Below are 21,159 nucleotides of genomic sequence, written 5' to 3'. Positions count from 1 at the left end.
CCTCCTCAAGTATGCTCGCATAAATCATACCGGGAACACTCGGTAGAGAAATACGTCTGTAATTCTCACATTTTATTTCCCTCAATCATCCAGAACTTGTCCCTCTCTCCAGGCCTTTTGAACTATGCAGTGCAGCCACTGTAAGACTTTTATACTCCATACTTGAACAATTCTGGTCGAATATCATCTATTTATTTATTTATTTATTTAACATATTGTTACATTTTTACTTATCGTTCTTTGTTATATATATTGTTCTCTACCTCTCTGTGTTGTATCTTAATATCTTGGCTACTACCATATATAACCTGGGCTGACCCCTAGGGATATTTCCTCTTCAGAAACTGGCAAATTTATATTTTAACTGCGCCAGCCTGCTTCCTATAACAAGAATATAATTCAGGCTCAGGGAAACATTCCTAGGTTTTAGGTATATATGTTAATCTAAATTCACACGCGAGTATATAGATCTCGGTTCCTTGCAGTCGTGACCTAAGATCTAATCTCTATTATATAATTTTCTAAACTCTTTCCTGCTATTTGGTTCGAATTTTATAAGTGGTAGGTTGACCCTCGAATTCAGGCAAGACTCAGATTCAAACAACAATGTTTATTAATACTAAAAGACAGGTACATTAAATCTTGTATCAAGTTATCAAACTTCTGAATTTCTAACCAAGTTAATGTCATATGCTTATCTATACAAACTGTTCAATACTAGACTGACTTTCTCACATAAACTGACAAGCAAAATTCATGTAATACAATGGATAATTTAAACAATGTTACACTCAAGTCAAGTTTCTTCATTCACATTTACTTTAATAGATATTTCTCAAATCATTTCTCTCTTAGTTAAGTTTACTCAATTAACAAAGGGTTTTCACTGTTTCAATCACGTGCACGTTAGAGATTTATGATATACAATTCTTTGTCTAATAGAATTGACTGTATTAATTACTTTATCCTATCAAAGTTCTCTAAAATGTCCTCAGTCTTGCTTTATCAAGACACAAATTCTACCTTCAAACAATCTCAAGATATAAAACAAAAGAATCTTTACTTTACCAAGTCTCTATTAGCTGCCATGTGTTGCTCGGGTCATTTTTCGTCTTGTGAATGAGTTGTTCCGTTCTCTGCTTACCAGACACAAATCAAGAAATGGCTCTTGCTACGAGCCTTCTCCACTCGCTCGGGTTGGTCATTCAGCATTTGGCACCATTGTGCATAAGCTGTTGATTCTCGTACGAATCTCCACGGAATACCTCTCAGCGCAGGTCATGAATATGGCCGGCTGTTGTCGACATAGCACCCTCAGCTTGTCCTATCTCTGATCACTCGTCGAGAGTCCTTGATCTCCAGAATCCCAAAGAAAACGAAAAAAAAAAAAGCCTTAAGCTAAGCACGTATTACCTTAAATACTTTTTCCCAGTGCCCTCTTTTTTTGTATTGTTTTTCGCATGATCCACAGTTTACATCGCCCTTAGGTTGATCCCCATGCTTTCCCTCCTTGCTATTAGGTGTTGTTTTCGAGGAAAAGCGCTTTCATCAGCCTTCCCCGTAAACTACAGCCTTCGTCGTTACGACAGGTACTTGTGGCTTAGACGTGACCGTTGATCCTATTAGTCATTTCTTACCTAATGACTTACGATTTTATGATAGTTTGATAATACATAAGTTAAGCCATTATTCCTTTACATGCTAATCTGACATTATTCTTGATTTTTTTTTTAGCTTTCTGTTTTACAATAAATAAATTCCAATATTTTACACATTCTGATATAAACTTTCACATACTCTAATTTAGGTATTTCTCATCTTTTACTGGTAAGCAGGTATTATGCAAATTTCTTTGTTATTTTGTAAAGCTTTCATGTTAGATCCTGAATGAATAACTTGTCAAGAAGTTCTCCATTCAGTATCTAACAGTATGGCTTGTACACCTGGTTAAAAGACAATAAGATATAATACACATGAGGATAGATAAGACACAAATATATGAATTAAAAAAAAAAGTCTACAATTCAGGCAAATACAAATATGAAATTTATGACAAGCATCAGATAGAAGATATATTTTAACATTTAGGTTTTTGATCCAGTTGATCGCCTCTGGGGGATAGGTCAAAGATATCCTTAAAGTCACCTGAATATGCTGTCAGCTCGCATTCTTGTACTATATGGTAAATGGTTTGGGTCTCGGCTCCACAGGGACAGTGGGGATTTGGTATCTTACCCCACTTTGAAAGTATGTCTCCACATACACCATGGTCTGTACGATTCCTGTTAGCCATTGTCCATATATTCCTGGGCAGGTCAAATCCAGGTGGTTTTTGGAAGATGTTTATGTGATTGCGAACTTCAGGTAATACTGCTTGGGACCACAGTACATACTCACCATACTGTCATTCTGGCTAAGAAGATTACGTCCAGTTTTTATGGCAGGTCTTCTGGATTTTAGTCTATTGGATAAAGCATCTGGAATAAATTCATGTATTGAGAGATTTTGGTTATTTAAAATTCCTTTATATTCACGAAGTAAGGCTTCCTGTCTTCGCAGTTCTGGAGGAGCAATATGGCTCAAAGTGGGGAGCCATTGTAAGGATGTACTCCTTATGCAACCTGTTATTAAATGCAGAGTGGAGTTAAGTTGAGTATCTAGTTTATTGACATGGTAACTGTTGAGCTAGACAGGAGCACCATACTCTGCTGTACTGTAAACTAGACCCATAGCAGTGCACCGCAGAGTCGTGACACTTGAGCCCCATATAGTACCACAAAGCTTCTGAACTGTGTTATTTCTGGTGCGAACTTTAGCAGTGATATTAATCATATGCTGTTTATATGTCACAGTTCTATCCAGAGTTATTCCCAGATATTTAGGTGTCGGATTAAACGAAATTAATGTTCCATCAGCATATATCTCTGGTTTTTGATTTACAAGGCTATTGTTCAGGTGAAAGCAAGAACATTCAGTTTTACCAGAATTTGGTGTTGATCTCCATTTTTTTATAGAACTGCCATAAAGCTGACAGATCATTTGTCAATATTTCTTCAGTTCTTTTGATAGACGTCGCTGATTGCCAAAGCTAGATCATCTGCATAAGCAACTTGCTGGCTGTTTCAGGAATATCTGCGATGTAAAGGCTAAAAAGCAGTGGTGCAAGCCCTGAGGTAATCCATTCTTAAGCACTCTCTGTTTACTGATGCTTCCTCCGGTGACTAACCTGAAATATCAATCACACAGTAAGTTGTTTAGGAGATCACCCAATATTTTACATGGGATGACCTTAAGAAATTTATATATGAGTCCCTCCCTCCAAACAGTATCATAAGCCACTGTTAAGTCAATAAAGACTGCAGTAGTCTTCAGGCATCTTTGAAATCCTGCTTCAATGTAGGTTGTTAAGCTGAGAACTTGATCTGTGCAGCTGCGATCTCTTCTGAATCCTGCTTGTTCTATTTGAACACATTCCAAAATTTTATCACTGATCCTGTTCAATATTAGTCTCTCCAACAATTTGTAGGTTGCACTTAAAAGGGCTATCGGGCAATAGCTTTCAGTTCTGTCTGCTGGCTTACCTGGTTTTAACACAGCAATGATTTTTGTCCTTTTAAATTCTTTAAGAACTCAGCCACTTTCAAGTATATTGTTAAAGAACTTAGCCAGCCATGAATCCTGCATAAGGTCTACAGTGCATCGGGAATTCATTATGAACATTGTCAAATCCAGATGCCTTCCCCATTTTGATATTTTGAAGCACCGAGGATATTTCCTCATGGGAAAAAGGCAAAGAGAATTGTTGATTCTTTTGAGTTACAGACTATATAGCTTTTAGTTTGCATTTTACCTCTTTAGTATGTTCTTTATCTATCGGAGCTCTAGAAAGCAAAACAATGTGAGCAGCTATCTGATTCGGATCGACAAGAGGAGATTTCTTTGGTACAGAGGGGCGATAGCTTTATAAGTAGTCTCATTGTTCAGTTCCCCATTCTCATATTTGCCCACATCACTCTACTTGAGACTGCATGCCATTCAAGAAGATTAGCCTTGTATTTAGTGTTGAATACTATGGCTACTCTGTTTCCTTGATTGTCATTGCCTGAATATAACATTTTTGTATTTATTGCTCAGAAAGATCTCACCAGTTTTTGTCTTTTTTGTTTCAGTCACCCTTATTATGTTGATCTGGTACTTATCCAATTCCTCAGCTAGTTCCATTTCTTTGCCATTCAAGCTTCTTATGTTGACAGTACTGATCTTGAACTCTGGTGATGTTGAGTTGGGGTGTGTTTTAGGATTTGTTAGCTGACTTTTTGCTGTTCGCCCTAGTTCCCTGGCAAAAACAGTGGAGCCTTGTTTAAATTTTATATTTTGGTTTAAGCCAAGAAGAATACAATTTGATTGGCTAAATCCCACTTGCTAGTCCATCCTTGTTCATTCAGTATGCAGGTAGATACCTAACAGGGTGCACCACGAGAAGATGAGGATTGTACATTAGGTCTGAAGCCCTGGTCAGTTCTCTGCATTCCTTTAAAGGCTATGTGGAGGTATCCTCTCAGTTATTGTCTTGATGCTTAATTAAGCACCCCAGCCCCAGTGCTTAAGTAAGATTCATCTACCCCTTCAATACGATCACAGACATCCGTGTCTATGGTAGGATTTGACCTGTAGCATACTGATTGGAGAGCAGATATGCTAACCACTTAACCACCCAGGCTTGATAATGGGGTTACTTTTGAAATACAGTATTTTTAAAATTTTTATAACATGTTATAATCTCCAGCACTAAAATTTTCTTCAGTGAATTAGTAAGTATCGTGATATTTATACAGTTAATTACTACATATGAATTGCATTTATTAGTTAATGATTGCATTCCACATTTCATATTTTGCCTTATTTTTTAAATAGCTTTGTCATGTGCATTGAATATTAAATTTAAATAATACTTCTTAGTTCCTCAGCATAGGACTCCCACCTACCCACCAGATCCTGTTTTATAATTCTTTATTTCTCTTTAGGATTTCGTTTTTCGAAATCATCTCTTGTCTATCCTTTTTGCTTGGAGGGAGGAATTTCATCTGAGTTTTCCTCATTAAATGTTTCTCTGGTCTCTTGAGAATTTGTGCAAGCCATTTCCATTTTCTAGATATAATTTCTTGTTTTATCAGCCTTTGAATTGTTAAATTCTATATTTTGGTATTTGTGATTGATTGTATTTGATCAACCCATTTTTTTTTTCTTTTTTAATTAAGCAATTTGTTTCTCATATTTATATATATTTTTAAAGATGACAATATAGATGATTTAACTAAAATAATTTGTGTACTATTTCCTGTATTTTGCAAAAGTCAAATTGGCAACAGTCAGGAAACAGTACACATAAAAAGATAAATGCTCACATACCCTGTATGAGTAAGTGAGACTGAAATGAAGAAACAGAACAAGGCCTGAAGTACTAAATTGTGCCACTTGATGGGCTTTGATAGAGTGAGGATTGAGAATTTCCCAAATGTGAGATAGTTTCATATATCTAGATTTGAAGTTAGGATAATTTTTCAAGCAGAGGCAGATTTAAGCAAGAGTCATTTGTACTACTTGCTTCCTTTAAAGCAAATTGGCCTGTTTTCGTCAGATTCTGTGATGGATAACAGAGGCATAGTCTGAAAGTTCTGAGTGGTCATAGCGGTGGTACTAGATGCAGTCTTTATGCTCAGAGATTTTGATGTGGGCTGTTCTGCCTGTTTGGCCACAGTAAGACATATTACAACTGTAGGAACTTGATAGAGACTACATAAATCCAGATATTGTATCTTGGTTTTAGGAGAGGGGATAACAGATGCCAGTATTTTTGTGTAGTCTAAAGCAGATTGCATTTTATCACAATTTTTCCAACTGTTTAGAGATACTATAGATATATAGGATGGAAAGGGGTTTACTGTTACCTGTGTGGAGATGGGAGTATAAGGAGTGTCAGTATTTTGTTGATACAGAAACATAAGTTCTAACGATCTTTTGAAAGGCAATGATAGTTCTCTGCTGTGGATAATTGTGTACACTAGGCATAACCCCTAATGACTGGAGAAGGTTTCTAGCTTATATGTTAACATAAATATGGAATTTGGACAGCTTAATTAAAATTAAGGGTGTGCAATACAAGTTATGAAAGTAATATTACTTTGTTGAGCAAAGACATGGGCATTAATAAAGAAAACAAACTTCAGATATTCACAAACATCTTTCACCTGTTATGTATTCAAGCTTATATGTTAATTGTTGCTCACACTGGTATTTTTTTGGAAGATGACAATGTAGGTGATAACTGAAATAATTAAATTACTACCTCCTGTAAATTGGCATCATCATCATGGAACAACATATTCCTCAAGATACATGCAAGCAGGGCCTACATACATAAGACTGAATCAAATCAAGTCAAGGCTTAGTCCTAAACTGCACCGCTTCATATATTCGACAGAATGTCTTGGCCATTGGACTGATTTTCTGAGGATGAGTGTTTGCTATGTGAGGCATAATGAGGTTATAGTTAGTTTCTCAAGAAAGAGGGTTTTTTTTAAACTTGTATTGCTTCTGTGAAACATGGTGTTTTTTCAGTAGATTTTGTGATTGGTATTGAAAGGCATGTTCTGCAAGTCCTGATTGGACATTATGATGATACTACAGGTAATGTGTTTAGAGATACTGATGTTGATTGTTCTTCCTGTTTAGCCATGCTAAGACAGATTATAGTTGCAGGACACTTGGCACCATAAAAACTAATAATTGCAGATTGTCTTTAGGAGAGAAGATCCGAATAATTTTTTGAGGTATGAAAGTGATCACCAAATTGCGTTTTTTTTTTTTTTTTTTTTTTTTTTTTTTTTTTTTTTTTTTTTTTTCCAGGATTTTTGCTAGCTTTTCAGAGGTGGGTGTTAGGGACATAAAAAGAGCTGATGGATTCACTACAGTCCATGTTTGGGGATGAGGTATTATAAGATGGCAGTATTTTTCTCTGTCTGTTGAGGATTGTAGCAATTGACTAACAAGATGTTGTGTATGTGGTGGTTTAGTTCAATAGTAAGGACACTGTAGGAGAAAATTTAATTTTGTCTTGTTAACCAAAGTTTTCATAATTCCACACATTAGCAGGGCTGACAATGTGCCTGTTGATGGAGGTATCTACTTATGTTATGGTTTTTCTGTAGTGAGTGAATATGATTTTATTTAATGTATGATTGGCTTCTTGCCTGGGTTGCTGTATGGGAGAGTCATTAATTATTTTTTGGGTTATTCTTGGATTATATCCATTTAGTAAGACAGTTTCTTTGACAATTTCCATTTCTTGTTTTAGAGATTCTTCATAAGAAAAACTCGTGTGTGTCTCTCTTGATACTAGAGATTTTGATGCCATATTTTTGAGATGGATGGTGTGCTGGTGTATTGTGGATATAACGACCTAAAAAAGTTGGTTTTCGGTAGACAGAAGTGGAAATTTATCCATCTTGCTTATGTTGGATGTATACATCTATAAAGGAAATATCCTTTGATGATTCTTTTTATAGTGTGAACTTAATACGAGGATGTAGGCTTGATTTTTTGTAGAAACGAGTGGAGTTCTGGTTCTGTGCGACTCCAAACTGCAAGGACATCATGAATGCATCCCAGCCAAATTGTTGGTTTTGGGTCAAGAGAGAGAGAGAAAAGATTCTTCTAGGTGTTCAAGATAAAAGTTCACTAGGTTAGGTGATAGGAGTGAGCTACTGTAATTACTGCCTCTTGTTCATATATTTTATCTTTTCATATGAAGTAACCTGATGTAATATTGCAAATTTGAATAAGTCCACTATGTCTGATGGAAGTTTTTGGGCTAGATATTCTGTCTCTTTGTGAGGGATATTTGTGAAGGGAGAGAGAGAGACAATGTCAAAACTTACCAACATGTCTATATCAGCCAGTTGATATGTCTTTTATTCTTGTAAGAAATTCTATGGAATTTTTTTTTATCGAAGAAGCTGAGTGGCCAATCAGGGAGTGGAGAAGGTTAGACAGAAATCTTGATATTTTATACATAGGACTGCATATAGAATCAACAGTAGGTCTAAGTGGATAACATGGAATTGAAAACACTACAAAGAAAGTGCTAACCTTACCTATAATGACTGCCTCAGTATTCCAAAAGTGTGGGAAATTATCCTCAGTTGTATTAAATAAATTTATCTCTTGCATTTTATTTTTAATTTTATACTAATTTCAATTATTTTCAGTCCAGTAGTTTTAATCCAAAGTATACAAAGCATTATTACAAGAAGAAATTAGAATGCTATATCAATCATGATTAACAGATTACCTGAAAGAAACCCAAATCAGTGAAGATATAAAAGAAGGATTAAAAATCTTTAAGATAATCAGTAAAGCAGCTTTTATGGATTATCTTAAATCAATACTTGTAAAGTAAAGAAAATAAAATATTACAAAGAAAAGCATTAAAAATCTCTAATACAGATGTAGAAATGCAATAAAAGAAAAAACAAAATGCATACAAATCACTTCTTCAAAAATATACAAAGGAAACAGAAGAAATATACAAAAACAAAGAAATACAGCTAAAACCATAGTATAGGAAGCACACCCAGATTCTTGGGACAAATTTATTAATAAAATAGAAGAGACATACGTGGAAGACATAGGCTACAAAATATTAAGGAAATTACACAACGAAGAAAGAGGTATAGCACAAATCAACATAATAAAAGAGAAACAATGGATAGAACATTATAAGAATTTATGGTATGACTCGAATTTAATAACAGAAAATATTAATGAAGAAATCAACACTGATATAGAACCAATAAAATTCAAAGAACTAAAAGAAGCAATAAAAGTATAAAAAAAATAGAAAATCAACCGGATTGAAAGTTACAAAATTTATAGTAAAATCCTGAATAAAAGACATAGAAATATTGCAAACAATCTACTCTCAGAAGAACAAACTGGTTTCAGACATGGAAGATCATATATAGACAATATTTATATGCTAAAACAAGTGATTGAAAAAGGACGATAATTTAATTTAGAGACTCGTATGGTCTTTATAGATTACAAGAAAGCTTTTGATAAAATACACAGAAAAAAAAAAACTATGGAATATAATGAAAAAAACAATGATATCCATTACATCTGGTACACGCTATACAAAGTTTATATAAAGAACAAAAATACAGTTACAATTAGGTAATAAATTAACAGAAAAGATTGAAATAAATCAGGGTGTCAAACAGGGATGTAGCTTATCTCCAACTCTATTCAATATATATATATATATATATATACAGGGTGTTCGGGATAAATTTGACATATTTATAATTAATTATATTTTTCCGTAAGTTACATGTATTAACACACACTTCTCTTCATTTAAAAGTTTGGACCCTTCTTCATTCATATACAAGATGTCAGAAAGGATGGATAGCTGGAACCCACCTGAATCATGGAAGAGAATAACTTGTATCATGATGATTCGTGCCCGCCATCAAAATAAGGATATTACGACTGCTGCCCAATGCTCCCTGAATACAGTAAAAACAATCAGGCATGAACTAGAGACTTGCAATGGTGACTACGAGGATGTAGCAAGAAGAAAGATCCCTAGCAGACGATCTGATTGCGTTCGTACAGCAGAATTCCTCGCAAATCTGCAGGAACAGGTGTTGAAGAACCCTGGCATTGGAATTCGGGCTTTGTTCGTGGAGTTGCTAACTGTAGTCAAGCCCTGGATAACAAGGGTAGCCAATGGTAGGCCGTATGTATGGCAGCAGGATTCGGCCCCTTGCCACACCTCTGGGAAAAGTCAAAAATGGTTGTCTGAAAATTTCTACGACTTCACCAGTCCAAATGTTTGGCCTCCAAACTCCCCAGACCTTAACCCCATGGATTATTTTGTATGGGGCGCAGTTGAAAAAGACACCAATCGCACTTCCAGTAATACAAAAGCCCAGTTAATGGATAAAATTAAAACAGTTTTTGCAGCCCTTCCCAGGGAGACTGTAGCATCAGCTTGTTCGAGGTTCCGAAGCAGAATTGAAGCTGTGATCGATGCTAATGGTGGTTATTTTGAGTAAATCTTGTTGATAGTATTGTAATTAACTCTGCCTGTAATGTTTTTTTGTCAATTCATTAAATTTAATAGATACAAAGAAGATTTTCTTTTTCCTTACGAAACTGTCAAATTTATCCCGAACACCCTGTATATTGATCAGATTATTGAAATATGAAAAACAACAATAAAACAAGGTATCCAGTTAACTAGAAGAACTGTTATCAATATGCTGTATGTAGATGATCAGATTATATTATAAGATGACCTTCAAAAAAACAGTTTCCAAATTAAACAAAATAAGCCAACAATACAATTTAAAAATTCTGCAAAAGAAAACAAAAGTAATGGCATTTAAAGGTTGGGATCATGTTAGATCAAAAATAGTTACAGAAAATAAAATAATAGAACAGGTGACACAGTTTAATTATTTAGGCTGCATAATAACATACCTTAAAGATATAGATGAAAAATAAAGAAATTTCAGAAAATCTGTGGAACAATTAAAAGGACACTGAATGAAAAAAAAAACAAGGCGAGAAACTCAGCTAAAATTTGATAAAGTAATGGCCTCTGCTATATGGTTCCGAAACATGGATCGTTAAAAAGTAAGTTAAAAGTGAAATACAAACTGCAGAGATGAGATTTTTAAGAGCAATTAAAGGATGCACAAAATTGGACCATATAAGAAATGAAGACATCAGAAAAGAATCAGATATTTACAAATGTAAATGAAAAGATCAAGGAACATAGAGAAAAATGGAAAGAACACCTATTTAGGATGAAAAGATATCGGCTACCAAAAGATAGATATAGACTTTGGGGGGGGAGAGAAAAATCCCCCAACAAGATGAAAGACCAGTGAAGTCGGAACAGGCAAGTGCCTGATCCTTGAAGAGAAGTTTTGATACATGAACATGTGACTATATATAGAGCTTCAATTTAATGTGTGCACTGAACTTTATTCATTTCCTAATTGTTGTTCATTGTTTGTACTAATGATGTCTTATGATATGTAAGAGGAAATATTTACATAATAAATTTATTTTTACTGTAGTATACATGTGATTCTATAGTTAAGAGAAATCTTTGTATAGTTATGGCCTGCCAAATACCATTTGATTGTGATATTTATTTGTAAAAGGGATTGAATTCTAATTTAGTTTATCATTTCTGTAGCATAACCTTGAGAAAAGAAAATATTGAACTTTCTGACAATATTTTCAAGTATATAGCACTTCCACTCTATGTTTTGTAAGTATTATATACAAATTTCCGTTATAAATAAAAACTTATCTCCTAGAGAGAAAAGGGCCCACAAACCTAACATAAAGAACATAAACATCACACAATATTTCTTCTCTTCAAGTTCACAGGATTTGATGAGAATACACAAACCTCAAGCTTATATGGTGCGGTTTCTTCTGCTCTCAATAATGTCTATTAAAATATAATTAACTCATACTTGTTTTTCTTTCAGAGCAAAAAGATAATTTGTGTGCAGCTTTTCTTAAGAAAGAATGTATTTCTTCTTTCTTATCTTCTGCAATATCAGTTCCTTTTTTCCTTGTAGAAAGTTCCTTATCCTTGGACACAAAAAAAAAAAAAAATTCATATTTTACAGGTTTATGATGCTTAACTAGAGTACATTTTTTGTATAATGTAATAATGTATCAAAAGGAACTGTCTATTGCTTCAGTGGAAATGATATAGTCCTTTTATCTAATTACAATTTAGCTTCCTTTGAAAGAAATTCTAACAATAAGTTGAAGATTACAAACAGTTGTTAAACATTAAAGCACGCTCACATTTCAGCCTTCTTGAGTCGATTATATCATGCGTTATCATATATTTAATTATCTGCCAGAATATCCTGAAATGGTGATGATATTTTCAAATTTTATTTATTTTAATAGGCCAAGAAATGACCACAGATGACCGTAGCTTTGTAATGCTAGCATTGAATAGTATGGATGTTGCCTCTTCAGCATGCAATCTTTATCCAAGACTTCTTCCTCTGGTAAATACATGTTATTTTTTCCAAATTACAAATAAAAAGATAGCTGTTATTAAAAAATATACATCATTCACAGTTTAAACAAGTGTTACTAAAGAGTATCTTTTCCTCTCACTATTAGTAGCTATTTAGCTACTATAAATTTGAAAGAAATGACAGAAAAAAACACTTGGATAATGGAGATAGTATGCATAAGCAAATAGAAACAATGAGTGGAAGGAGGGTAATTATTATGGGGGATTTCGACTATGGTAACATTGATTAGAAGGAGGAGAGGACACATGTGAGGAAGAAACTGGATATTATTCAGTTATTAAGGGATAACTATCTGAGACAGCATGTAATTGAAAATACTAGGGGCTTAAGAGTGCTTGACCTGGTAATAGCATCTGAGAATTTGACTGTAATGAATATGACCATGTTGCCACCTATTGGTGAGAGTGATCATAAGGTGATCACTCTCACCATTGATAAAACTTTAGCCCCCAAGGTCAAGGTGACCTGGGGTGGGTGGCTAAAGGTGTGGAATTTTCGATTAAGACAGGGTATATGTGGAATTACTGTGCTGGCAAGTATGACAAGCTTAGGAGATTGCTTGGTTCAGTGCCATGGCATGTAAAACTGCAAGTACTAGATGTCGATAGAGCATGGGAAGTAGTCAAGAAGCATTTACAGGTGGTTATGGCTGATTGTATACCTAGGGTCTGAATAGTAAAACAAGTAGGGGTTAAATGGATGAATAACACCATTAAGCTTGTAATAAATTTAGTTTAATCCTTTATCCAAGTGTGAGCAAACAAAGTTTGTGCTTGAAGGTATCTTCAGGACTGGGGTAAGGTAGTACAACACCGGGAAACTCGTTGCAAAGGTGGAGCAAGCTAACATCGCACCTATCTCAGTATCTCCCATAATGCAAAACACATCTCCTTGCAGATATGTATAATGTTATGCATTTGGCCCTTCCATTAATGCATAACATTATACATATCCGCAAGGAGATGTGTTTTGCATTATGGGAGATACTGAGATAGGAGCGATGTTAGCTTGCTCCACCTTTGCAACGAGTTGCCCGGTGTTGTACCACCTTACCCCAGTCCGGAAGATACTTTCAGGCACAAACTTTGTTTGCTCCCACTGGGATAAAGGATTAAACTAAATTTATTATAGTCTAACCAAGTGAAAAATAAACTTTCACCATGAAGCTTGAGCTGCAAAAAAAAAAAAACAACTGTGGAGGGAATTTAAAGAGAAGGGTGACCTGCAGGCACACGAATGGTATGAAGCGCAGGCCAGAAGGGTAACGAGTGTGGTAAAAAAAAAAGCAAAAGAGGATTATGAAAGGAAACTAGCTATGCAAGCTAAAGAGAATCCCAAACAGTTCTTTCAATATGCTGCAAGCAAAAAAAAAAAAACTACACTGCAGAATGATTTTAAGGAATGACGATGGTAAGGAGGTCACTGAATCAGTCGATATAGTGGAAATACTGAGCGAGCACTTTGCAAGAGTATATTTTTCAATGTCACCACCTGGTGACATTGAAAAAATGAAGGAACCATTAGTTTATATGGGAATTGTGATGAATGAAGTGGAGGTGAATAGTCTATTACAGAGCCTTAATGTGAATACATCTGTTGGATTGGATGGTATACCGGTACGGATTTTATGTGAAGCAGCTAAAGAATTATCAGTGCCCTTGACCATGTTGTTTAATCTGAGTCTCGGGTTTGGTTTAGTCCCGAAGGTGTGGAAAGAGGGGAAAATAGTTCCACTGCATAAAGGAGGATCCAAGACTACTCTTGCAAATTACCGACCGATCAGCATATCAGGAGTCGTTGTCAAGGTCTTGGAGAAAGTAGTCAAAGGAAAAATACAGGCAGGATTGATGAAAATGAGATACTGTATGGGGGGGGGGGGGAAAAGCATGGCTTTGTGAAGAGTAAATCATGCCTCAGTAACTTGCTCAAGTTTTATAACACAGTGACGGCTGAAATGGATAAGGATAATGGGTTTACAGTGATACTGCTGGAACTGGCTAAGGCATTTGACAGGATACCACATGGAATTCTAATCCATATGGTAATGGATATAGGGTTGGTGAGATGGATAGATGGGTGGTTAATGGAGAGATATCAGAGAGTAGTTTATTCAGGAGTAGAGTCCAAAAGATGGCCTGTGACTAGTGGTGTGCTGCAGGGTTCTGTTCTTGGACCACTGCTGTTTAATTTGTTCATTAATGATATAGGAACAGATCTAAGAGGAACGGTTCATTTGTTCACTGATGATGCAAAATTGGGTAGGACAATAGTGAATGCAGAAGATGTGAAAATCTTACAGGACGACTTGGATAGATTGGAGTTCTTGACTAAGGAGAATGGATGTCAATTTAATGTGACAAAATGTAAGGTTATGCATTTTGGAGTGAAAAGATCATCAGCAGTATACCACATTGGTGGAACTGTACTCCAGGAGATTGATGAGGACAGGGACTTGGGAGTGTTGGTGGATAGGGAGATGAAGTTTAGGGGGCACATTGCAAAAGTGGCTAATTCAGCTCATCATCTCACTTGGTTGTTGAAAAATACTTTGACGAGCAGAGACAAGCAAGTTATTGTACCTCTGTACCGAGCCTTGATAAGACCTCATTTCGACAACTGTGTCCGGATTTGTCATCTAGGTCTCTTCATGATGGGGAGGAGGTGGAGAGGATCCAGAGGCGAATGACCAAGATGATAGCAGGTTTATGGAATGAACCATATGAGAACAGGTTGAAGATTTGTGGGTTGCAGAAATTAGTTGATAAGCGGAAAAGGGGAGATTTGATTGAGACATTCAAATTGCTAAAGACTTTCTATAGGATTAATTCAGAGGATATTTTTGAGGATATCAGGACTGGTGCTGGGAGAACTAGGGGACACTTATGGAAGCTGGGCAAGGGAGTTAGAGCTGGGTTCTTTATTTTTAGAGTGGTAAATGAGTGGAATAAGTTGCCAGAGTGTGTTGTGGGTGCTATGACAGTGAGTGAGTTCAAGGCAAGGTATGACAGATACTATGAGAATGTCATATAGTTGTGTGGACATGATGTTTAGGGCCTTCCTCGATGAGTCTAAGGACTCCCTGGAATTGCCTGTAATAATAATATTGGAACTTGCAACTGTGGGAAGATCATAATGGATGCTAGCTCTGTTGAACAGTGACTAAAAAATATAAATTTCCTTCATGCTTACATGGCGATCAGAATTCATCATAAAAATTATGGAAACAACTGCTATGTTAGAGTAAAACTTCAGTTTAATATAAACCAAAATAGTTACTTGATGTTTCGACCTTCACATTAAGGTCATCATCCGGAGTATATTCTAGTGGCATTATTCAGACCAGTCATGGAATTGTTGCAACATCTTCATTAGTGTTTAATATTTATATACTTTATATTAGTGCTACTGCACGTTTTTCAAAGTCATAATAACATGATAATAAATGCTGCAGCCATGGTTATTACAAGTCTCAGATCTCCATGCCACTCATGAAAACATTACAGTATTTGCCCTTTGGTTGAAAAGATCTAGGTTCACATCTCATCTAGCATATGAAGATCCTCTATAATGGCTTCTCAGCTGAAAGTGGGATGTCAAGGATTTCTATCTTTTAAAACTTGAGCTTTTCATCTCACGAAGCAGGCAAATCAGTTGAAACATAAGTAATTAATAGACATAATACACTGCCTCATAGACCTTCATTGCTGCATCGTAAAAGATTGCAGTTATTACAGATAATGAATCTGTTGTTTCTAATGTGGATAGTCAGTTATCATTAAATAAAGGCTGAAGTTGTTAACAAATGTCATCATATTGAATAGAAGGAAATTATAATCTTGTGATGGAGTGTTGGAGCTTGCTCCACCTTTGCTCCGAGTTGCCCTACTGTTGTACTACCCAGGTGTTGACTTACACTTGGACTCGCCGATAATTAATCGGTATGAAACCCTTAGATTTCGATCTCTGAGTTTCATATCCAGCTCTAAAATAATGAGGGATTTATTATCCCCTTAACTTAATTTATGCTGCTGGAAAAAATAGCCTCTTGGCTCTTTATCAAAATTATAATCTTGTTAGAAATGTCAGTTTATCAAAGTTGAGTTGCTTTGAATGTCTTCAGCAGTAGAACTTAAAGTTTATCAGCAGTAGAAACAAAATCCTAGCTTCATTAAGCCAAAGAAAGCTTTTGTTTTTGCCTATAATATATATGAACTTATTTTTAGAGAAATAAAGGATGCTTGTGAGATGAAAGATTGGCACTTGTTTGTGAAATCTTCCAAAATGATTAAAATGAATTTTGTTACCTCATTGTTACAAGAAGGTTTCCTTACCTATTTCATGTGTGTATATTTATATATATAAAGTATAGTTCAGGAGTAATACAGCACAAGGCCTATTCTTGAAATATGTATGGCAATTTAAAAGTAATTCCATTATTGTTCCTTTCTATACACCCAAAAATAATGCAATAATAAAATAATTGCATTGTTGTTGTGTGTATAGAAAGGAACTGTACATTGCGCTGTTTGTGCTTTAAGGGAAAGCAGGACAGAGTGAATATTATGTCAAGGAAATGCCTTCTTGTGAAATATTGTACATCATGAAAAGAATATAAAATACAGGACTCTTATTGAAACTAAAAAAAATATTTTTGCTTCCATTGTATATTAAATTGATTATTTAAATTAAGGGGATATTAAATCCCACATTGTTTTAAAACCAAATAAGAAACTCAAAGATTGGAATCAGAGAGTTTCATGCCTAATATAGTATAATAAACTATAAAAGTATCGACGACTACTAGCATGAGCTAATGCAAGTAGTCCAAGTACGTAGTACAAACTCGGGCAACTTGCAGCAAAGGTGGTAAAGTTCTGATCGCTATTCTTGGTATTTTCCATAATGTAAAAACACATTTCCTAGGAAATGTATGCTGTTATTACATTATGGTGGGAGCTACTCACTGATGAAGCTTCAATGAAGGCTGAAACCGGTCTGGGTAGTGACCTCCCACAATAATGTAATAACAGCATACATTTCCTTGGAAATGTGTTTTTACATTATGGAAAATACCAAGAATAGCGATCAGAAGCTTACCACCTTTGCTGCGAGTTGCCCGAGTTTGTACTATGTGCTTGGACTACTTTCATTAGCTCACGCTAGTAGTCGCGATACTTTTTTATTTATTTTTTATTTATTTATGCTTATGGCTACATGAAACTGGTAAGTGAAAAGTACAATCACAATTTCCAGAAACAAATGATGAAAATCTTAACATATAAAAGTTCATTACATAAAAGGTACAACCTTCTTTCTAAGTCTTTCCTTTTTTTAAAATAAAGCAAAAGTAACTTGTCATAATCAAGCCTGGGACAGTTATTGTCCTGGTGCAACAAATATGACAAGGCTACATGTTCTCACAACACTTCACAACATAAATGTAGCTGTATCTGAGGTTTAATTCGAGAGCAGTTGTGTCTTGTGTGAGAAAACTTGATTCGTTAGTGGAGGCCCATTTCACATTGTATCATCATCTTCGAACATGAGGAGTTCTGCTGATACTATGACGAGGACTATGAGAGTGACTACGAGAATAACGCCTTCGTGGTGAGACGGAACCGTGATCTTCTGTTTCCTCCATAACCACCGCCACCACCATACCAACTACAGGTCAAGATCCAGACTGGAAAGCCAATTCAAGGCCTCACCTGTCACCTTGTGGATGTCCTGTAGGCCTCCACCGTGAAATTGGTGCCTTGGGTAGTCGTACACAATATGAGTAATCGTCTGAGCCACGGGAGAACAATCACACTAAGGGTGATCTGACAGCCCCCATTTATGTAGAAGGTAGCCACATCTGCCCTGACTAGTTCTGATCCTGTTTACTGATTACCAAATTCCCTAGGAAGATCAAAACCAGACTGCAGAGCACAGGGATCTTTTACTAGGAAGTCATTTGTTGGGAGATTGTTGGACCAGTATTCTCTCCATACGTCAGATATTGATGGCAACGCAGCTGAAGAGAGTTCGTCCATGGACCAGAGAAGCTTTCTAGATTTGAGGCAAAGACTAGGTGGGTTTATGAGAGTCTGGTGTAGGGGCCTTGAATTGGCAGAAGTGGGTTGCTCATTGCTTTATTAAACTCCTTAATCGAGCTTGTCTTCTCCGTATGTGTGGTGGAGAAATGTTAGATAGAACAGGCAGCCAGGAGAGAGGGGTGCTTCTGACTGTCCCACTAATTGTGGGACAATGAGAAGATTGCATGGTAGAGTTTAGCTGGATTTCTATAATGTCAGTGTGTGTACTTCTTTCCCAGACAGGGGCACAATATTCTGCTGCAGAGAATGCGAGGGCTAGTGCAGACAACCTTAGGACTTCTGCACTACAACTCCAGGTTGTTCCAGCAAGCCTTGAAACGATATTATTTCTGGTTTTAATTATATTGGAGAGGTTGATGATGTGCCTTTTATAGGTTAGGCTTCTGTCCAGGCTCACTCCAAGGTATTTTGGGTGAGGCTCATGTTCTACCATTTTTCCACAGAAAGAAAGGTTGAGTTGTCGATTCGCCCCTGCATTGTACAGGTGAAATACTGAGGACACTTGTTTTCGTTGGATTTGGCTTCAAGTACCACTGCTTGAAGTACTCTTCCAGGGTGTGCAGGTCTGTATTCAAGATTGATTCAAGGTTGGTAAAGAAGGTAGATTGATGTAAGATCGCTAAGTCATCAGCATACATATACTTGCTTGATCTGGTATGAAATAGATCATACACGTAGATGTTAAAAAGTATAGGAGATAACACAGAGCCCTGAGGAAGACCGTTGTGAAGGAATCTGGGCCTGCTCTTTTTTCTGCCAATATGGACCTGGATCTTTCTGTTGGAGAGAATAGATTCAAAAAGTTGTAAAGTTTTTTTTACAGTTTATAATATTTCCTAGTTTTAGGGGGAGGCCCCTGATCCAGACAGTGTCATAAGCAGATGTTAGGTCAATGAAAGTGGCTCCAAATTTAAGTTTCTTCTGGAAGCCTGCTTCAATTTTAGTTGTCAGGGCCAGGACTTGGTCACAGCAACTTCTTTTTGGCCTGAAGCCACCTTGTTCAGTCGGGAGTGCTCTTTCGATGAGTGGTGAGATTCTTTTAAGGAGAATTCTTTCAAAGAGCTTAAAGGTGGTGCAAAGCAAGGAGATAGGTCGTAAGTTTTTCACATCATTTGGATCTTTCCCTGGTTTGGGCACGGCAATTATTTTGGCTTTCCGCCACAGCTTTGGTAGTGTACCAGTCATGATGATTTCTGAGAAAAGGGCAGCCAGCCATGTTTGGCCATGTTGCCAAGATGTTTTAGGAACTCAGGGAGTATACCATCCACTCCTGCAGCTTTGCCTTGGTAAGTTTTAAAGCTATTTGTACCTCTTCCCTAGATACGAGTTCAGGAAGCTTGAGTTCCGTCTTCAGGATTTGTCTGATGGAAGCTTGTACAACAATTTTCCTGGTATAGCTGGGATGAATCTTGGAGTTTTCAATAAACGGTTAGCCATTTGATCAGGAGTTATCTCTGTTGTTTTGTGTGTCGTTAGCTCTTCTCCACCTAATTTTCTCAGAAGTGACCAGCTTCTCTGACTAGATGTGACGAAATCGAGTTCATTGATGGTTGAGATCCATCTTTCCTTTCTGTTTTTATCCAGGGTTGATATGAGCTCCTTAGTAATAGTTGGATCTTCAGTTTCCTCATATTTGGCTAGGAGTTCCTCACTTTCTCTACTCCAGCATGGGATATATTGTTTTCTATAGCCTCTAAGGATAGAGGCTTTTGCTGCAGATTTGAATAGTTTAACAAATCGAGGATAGCAATTAGGAGTGGGTGGAATTGCTCTAATGGTTTGCTCGATTTGTTTCTGAACTAAGTTGGACCTGCAGAGATTCCATTTAACGATTGGTATTCCGCTGATGACTGGGATTGATGTTCCCATCTCTATTAATGTAGGACGATGTTGACTATTAGGGAATCTGTTAAGAATGGTTCTGGTTGATGGAAGAGGGTGGTCTTCGGAGTCTTTAGTGACTATGCACAGATCTGGGGTGTAGGTTTTGTTCCATCTGGCTGAGTAAAGAGTGCCGTCCTGCTTGGCATCATAATACAAATACAAGTTATGTTATACAAGTTAGCTAGATTATTACCATCTCGGTTGTTAGAGGAATAGTCCCACATGGTGTGATGGGAATTGAAGTCACCAACATAGATAGCAAGGTGAGGAGGAGGTTGGTCTATCTGATCAGGCCAGGATTGTGATGGAGGTTTGTAGACATTGTAGATGGTGATATTTTGAATTTTAATATGTATAGAGTATTCTGTATTAGGAACACTTTGGGTTATATCTTTGAGACCAGGCTGGATATAGGTTGCTAGGCCATGCTTGAGGTGGCAGTTATAAGACACAAGAATGAGTCCTGTGATCTTTAGTCTATTGAGGGCTGTGTCAGGCACATGGGTTTCCTGGAGAGTCAAGACGTCAATTGCTTTATCTTTGGCTATTTTGCCGTTGGCTTTGGATTTAGATATCCCTTCTATGTTTAGGGAACATATCTTGAGGTAGTGTTGATTAGGGGACTGTAACATATTTTTTGAAGCTTGCCCCTCCACCTAAACAAGCAACGCGATCCTTGTTATTCTGGGCGATGATCGAGCCGGCATGGAACTTTTTATGTTTTATATTCATCATAATTGTAAGTAGTCCGGGAAGCTTGGAAACCATTGGATGCCTTGTTTGAGAAATTAGCTTTATGTTTCCTGTGATTCATCTCTGGGGCTTCTTTTGTCTGAAGCACAAACGATGTACCACAAGGCAACACTACTGGCAGGGGGGGGGGGGCATGGGAAGGCTGTCTCAATCCCCCCATCTGCCTTAATTCTGTGGAATTGACTTCCTCATGTAGTTTTTCATAAGGACTACCACCTCGAACTCTTTAAGAGGAATATCAACTGATTACTTTGCTCTTGATCCCAGCCCACATG

The 21,159-nt window shown here is 36.5% G+C and overlaps 1 protein-coding gene across 1 annotated transcript in view; it reads left to right on the top strand.

Moving 5' to 3' along the window:
* Sec24CD (COPII coat complex component secretory 24CD) overlaps positions 1 to 21,159 on the top strand; it is a 400,801-nt gene that overhangs the window by 318,371 nt on the left and 61,271 nt on the right. The window contains exon 18 of the mRNA XM_090409481.1: positions 12,013 to 12,116. Coding sequence (XP_090265607.1) covers positions 12,013 to 12,116 — 104 coding nt within the window. The remainder of the gene's footprint in view (positions 1 to 12,012; positions 12,117 to 21,159) is intronic.

The sequence above is a fragment of the Typopeltis vanoorti genome, chromosome 19 (assembly GCF_054136105.1).
Source record: "Typopeltis vanoorti isolate ZY-2024b chromosome 19, IOZ_Tvanoo_1.0, whole genome shotgun sequence".
NCBI lineage: Eukaryota > Metazoa > Arthropoda > Arachnida > Uropygi > Thelyphonidae > Typopeltis > Typopeltis vanoorti.
This window is presented reverse-complemented; position numbering and strand designations above follow the sequence as displayed.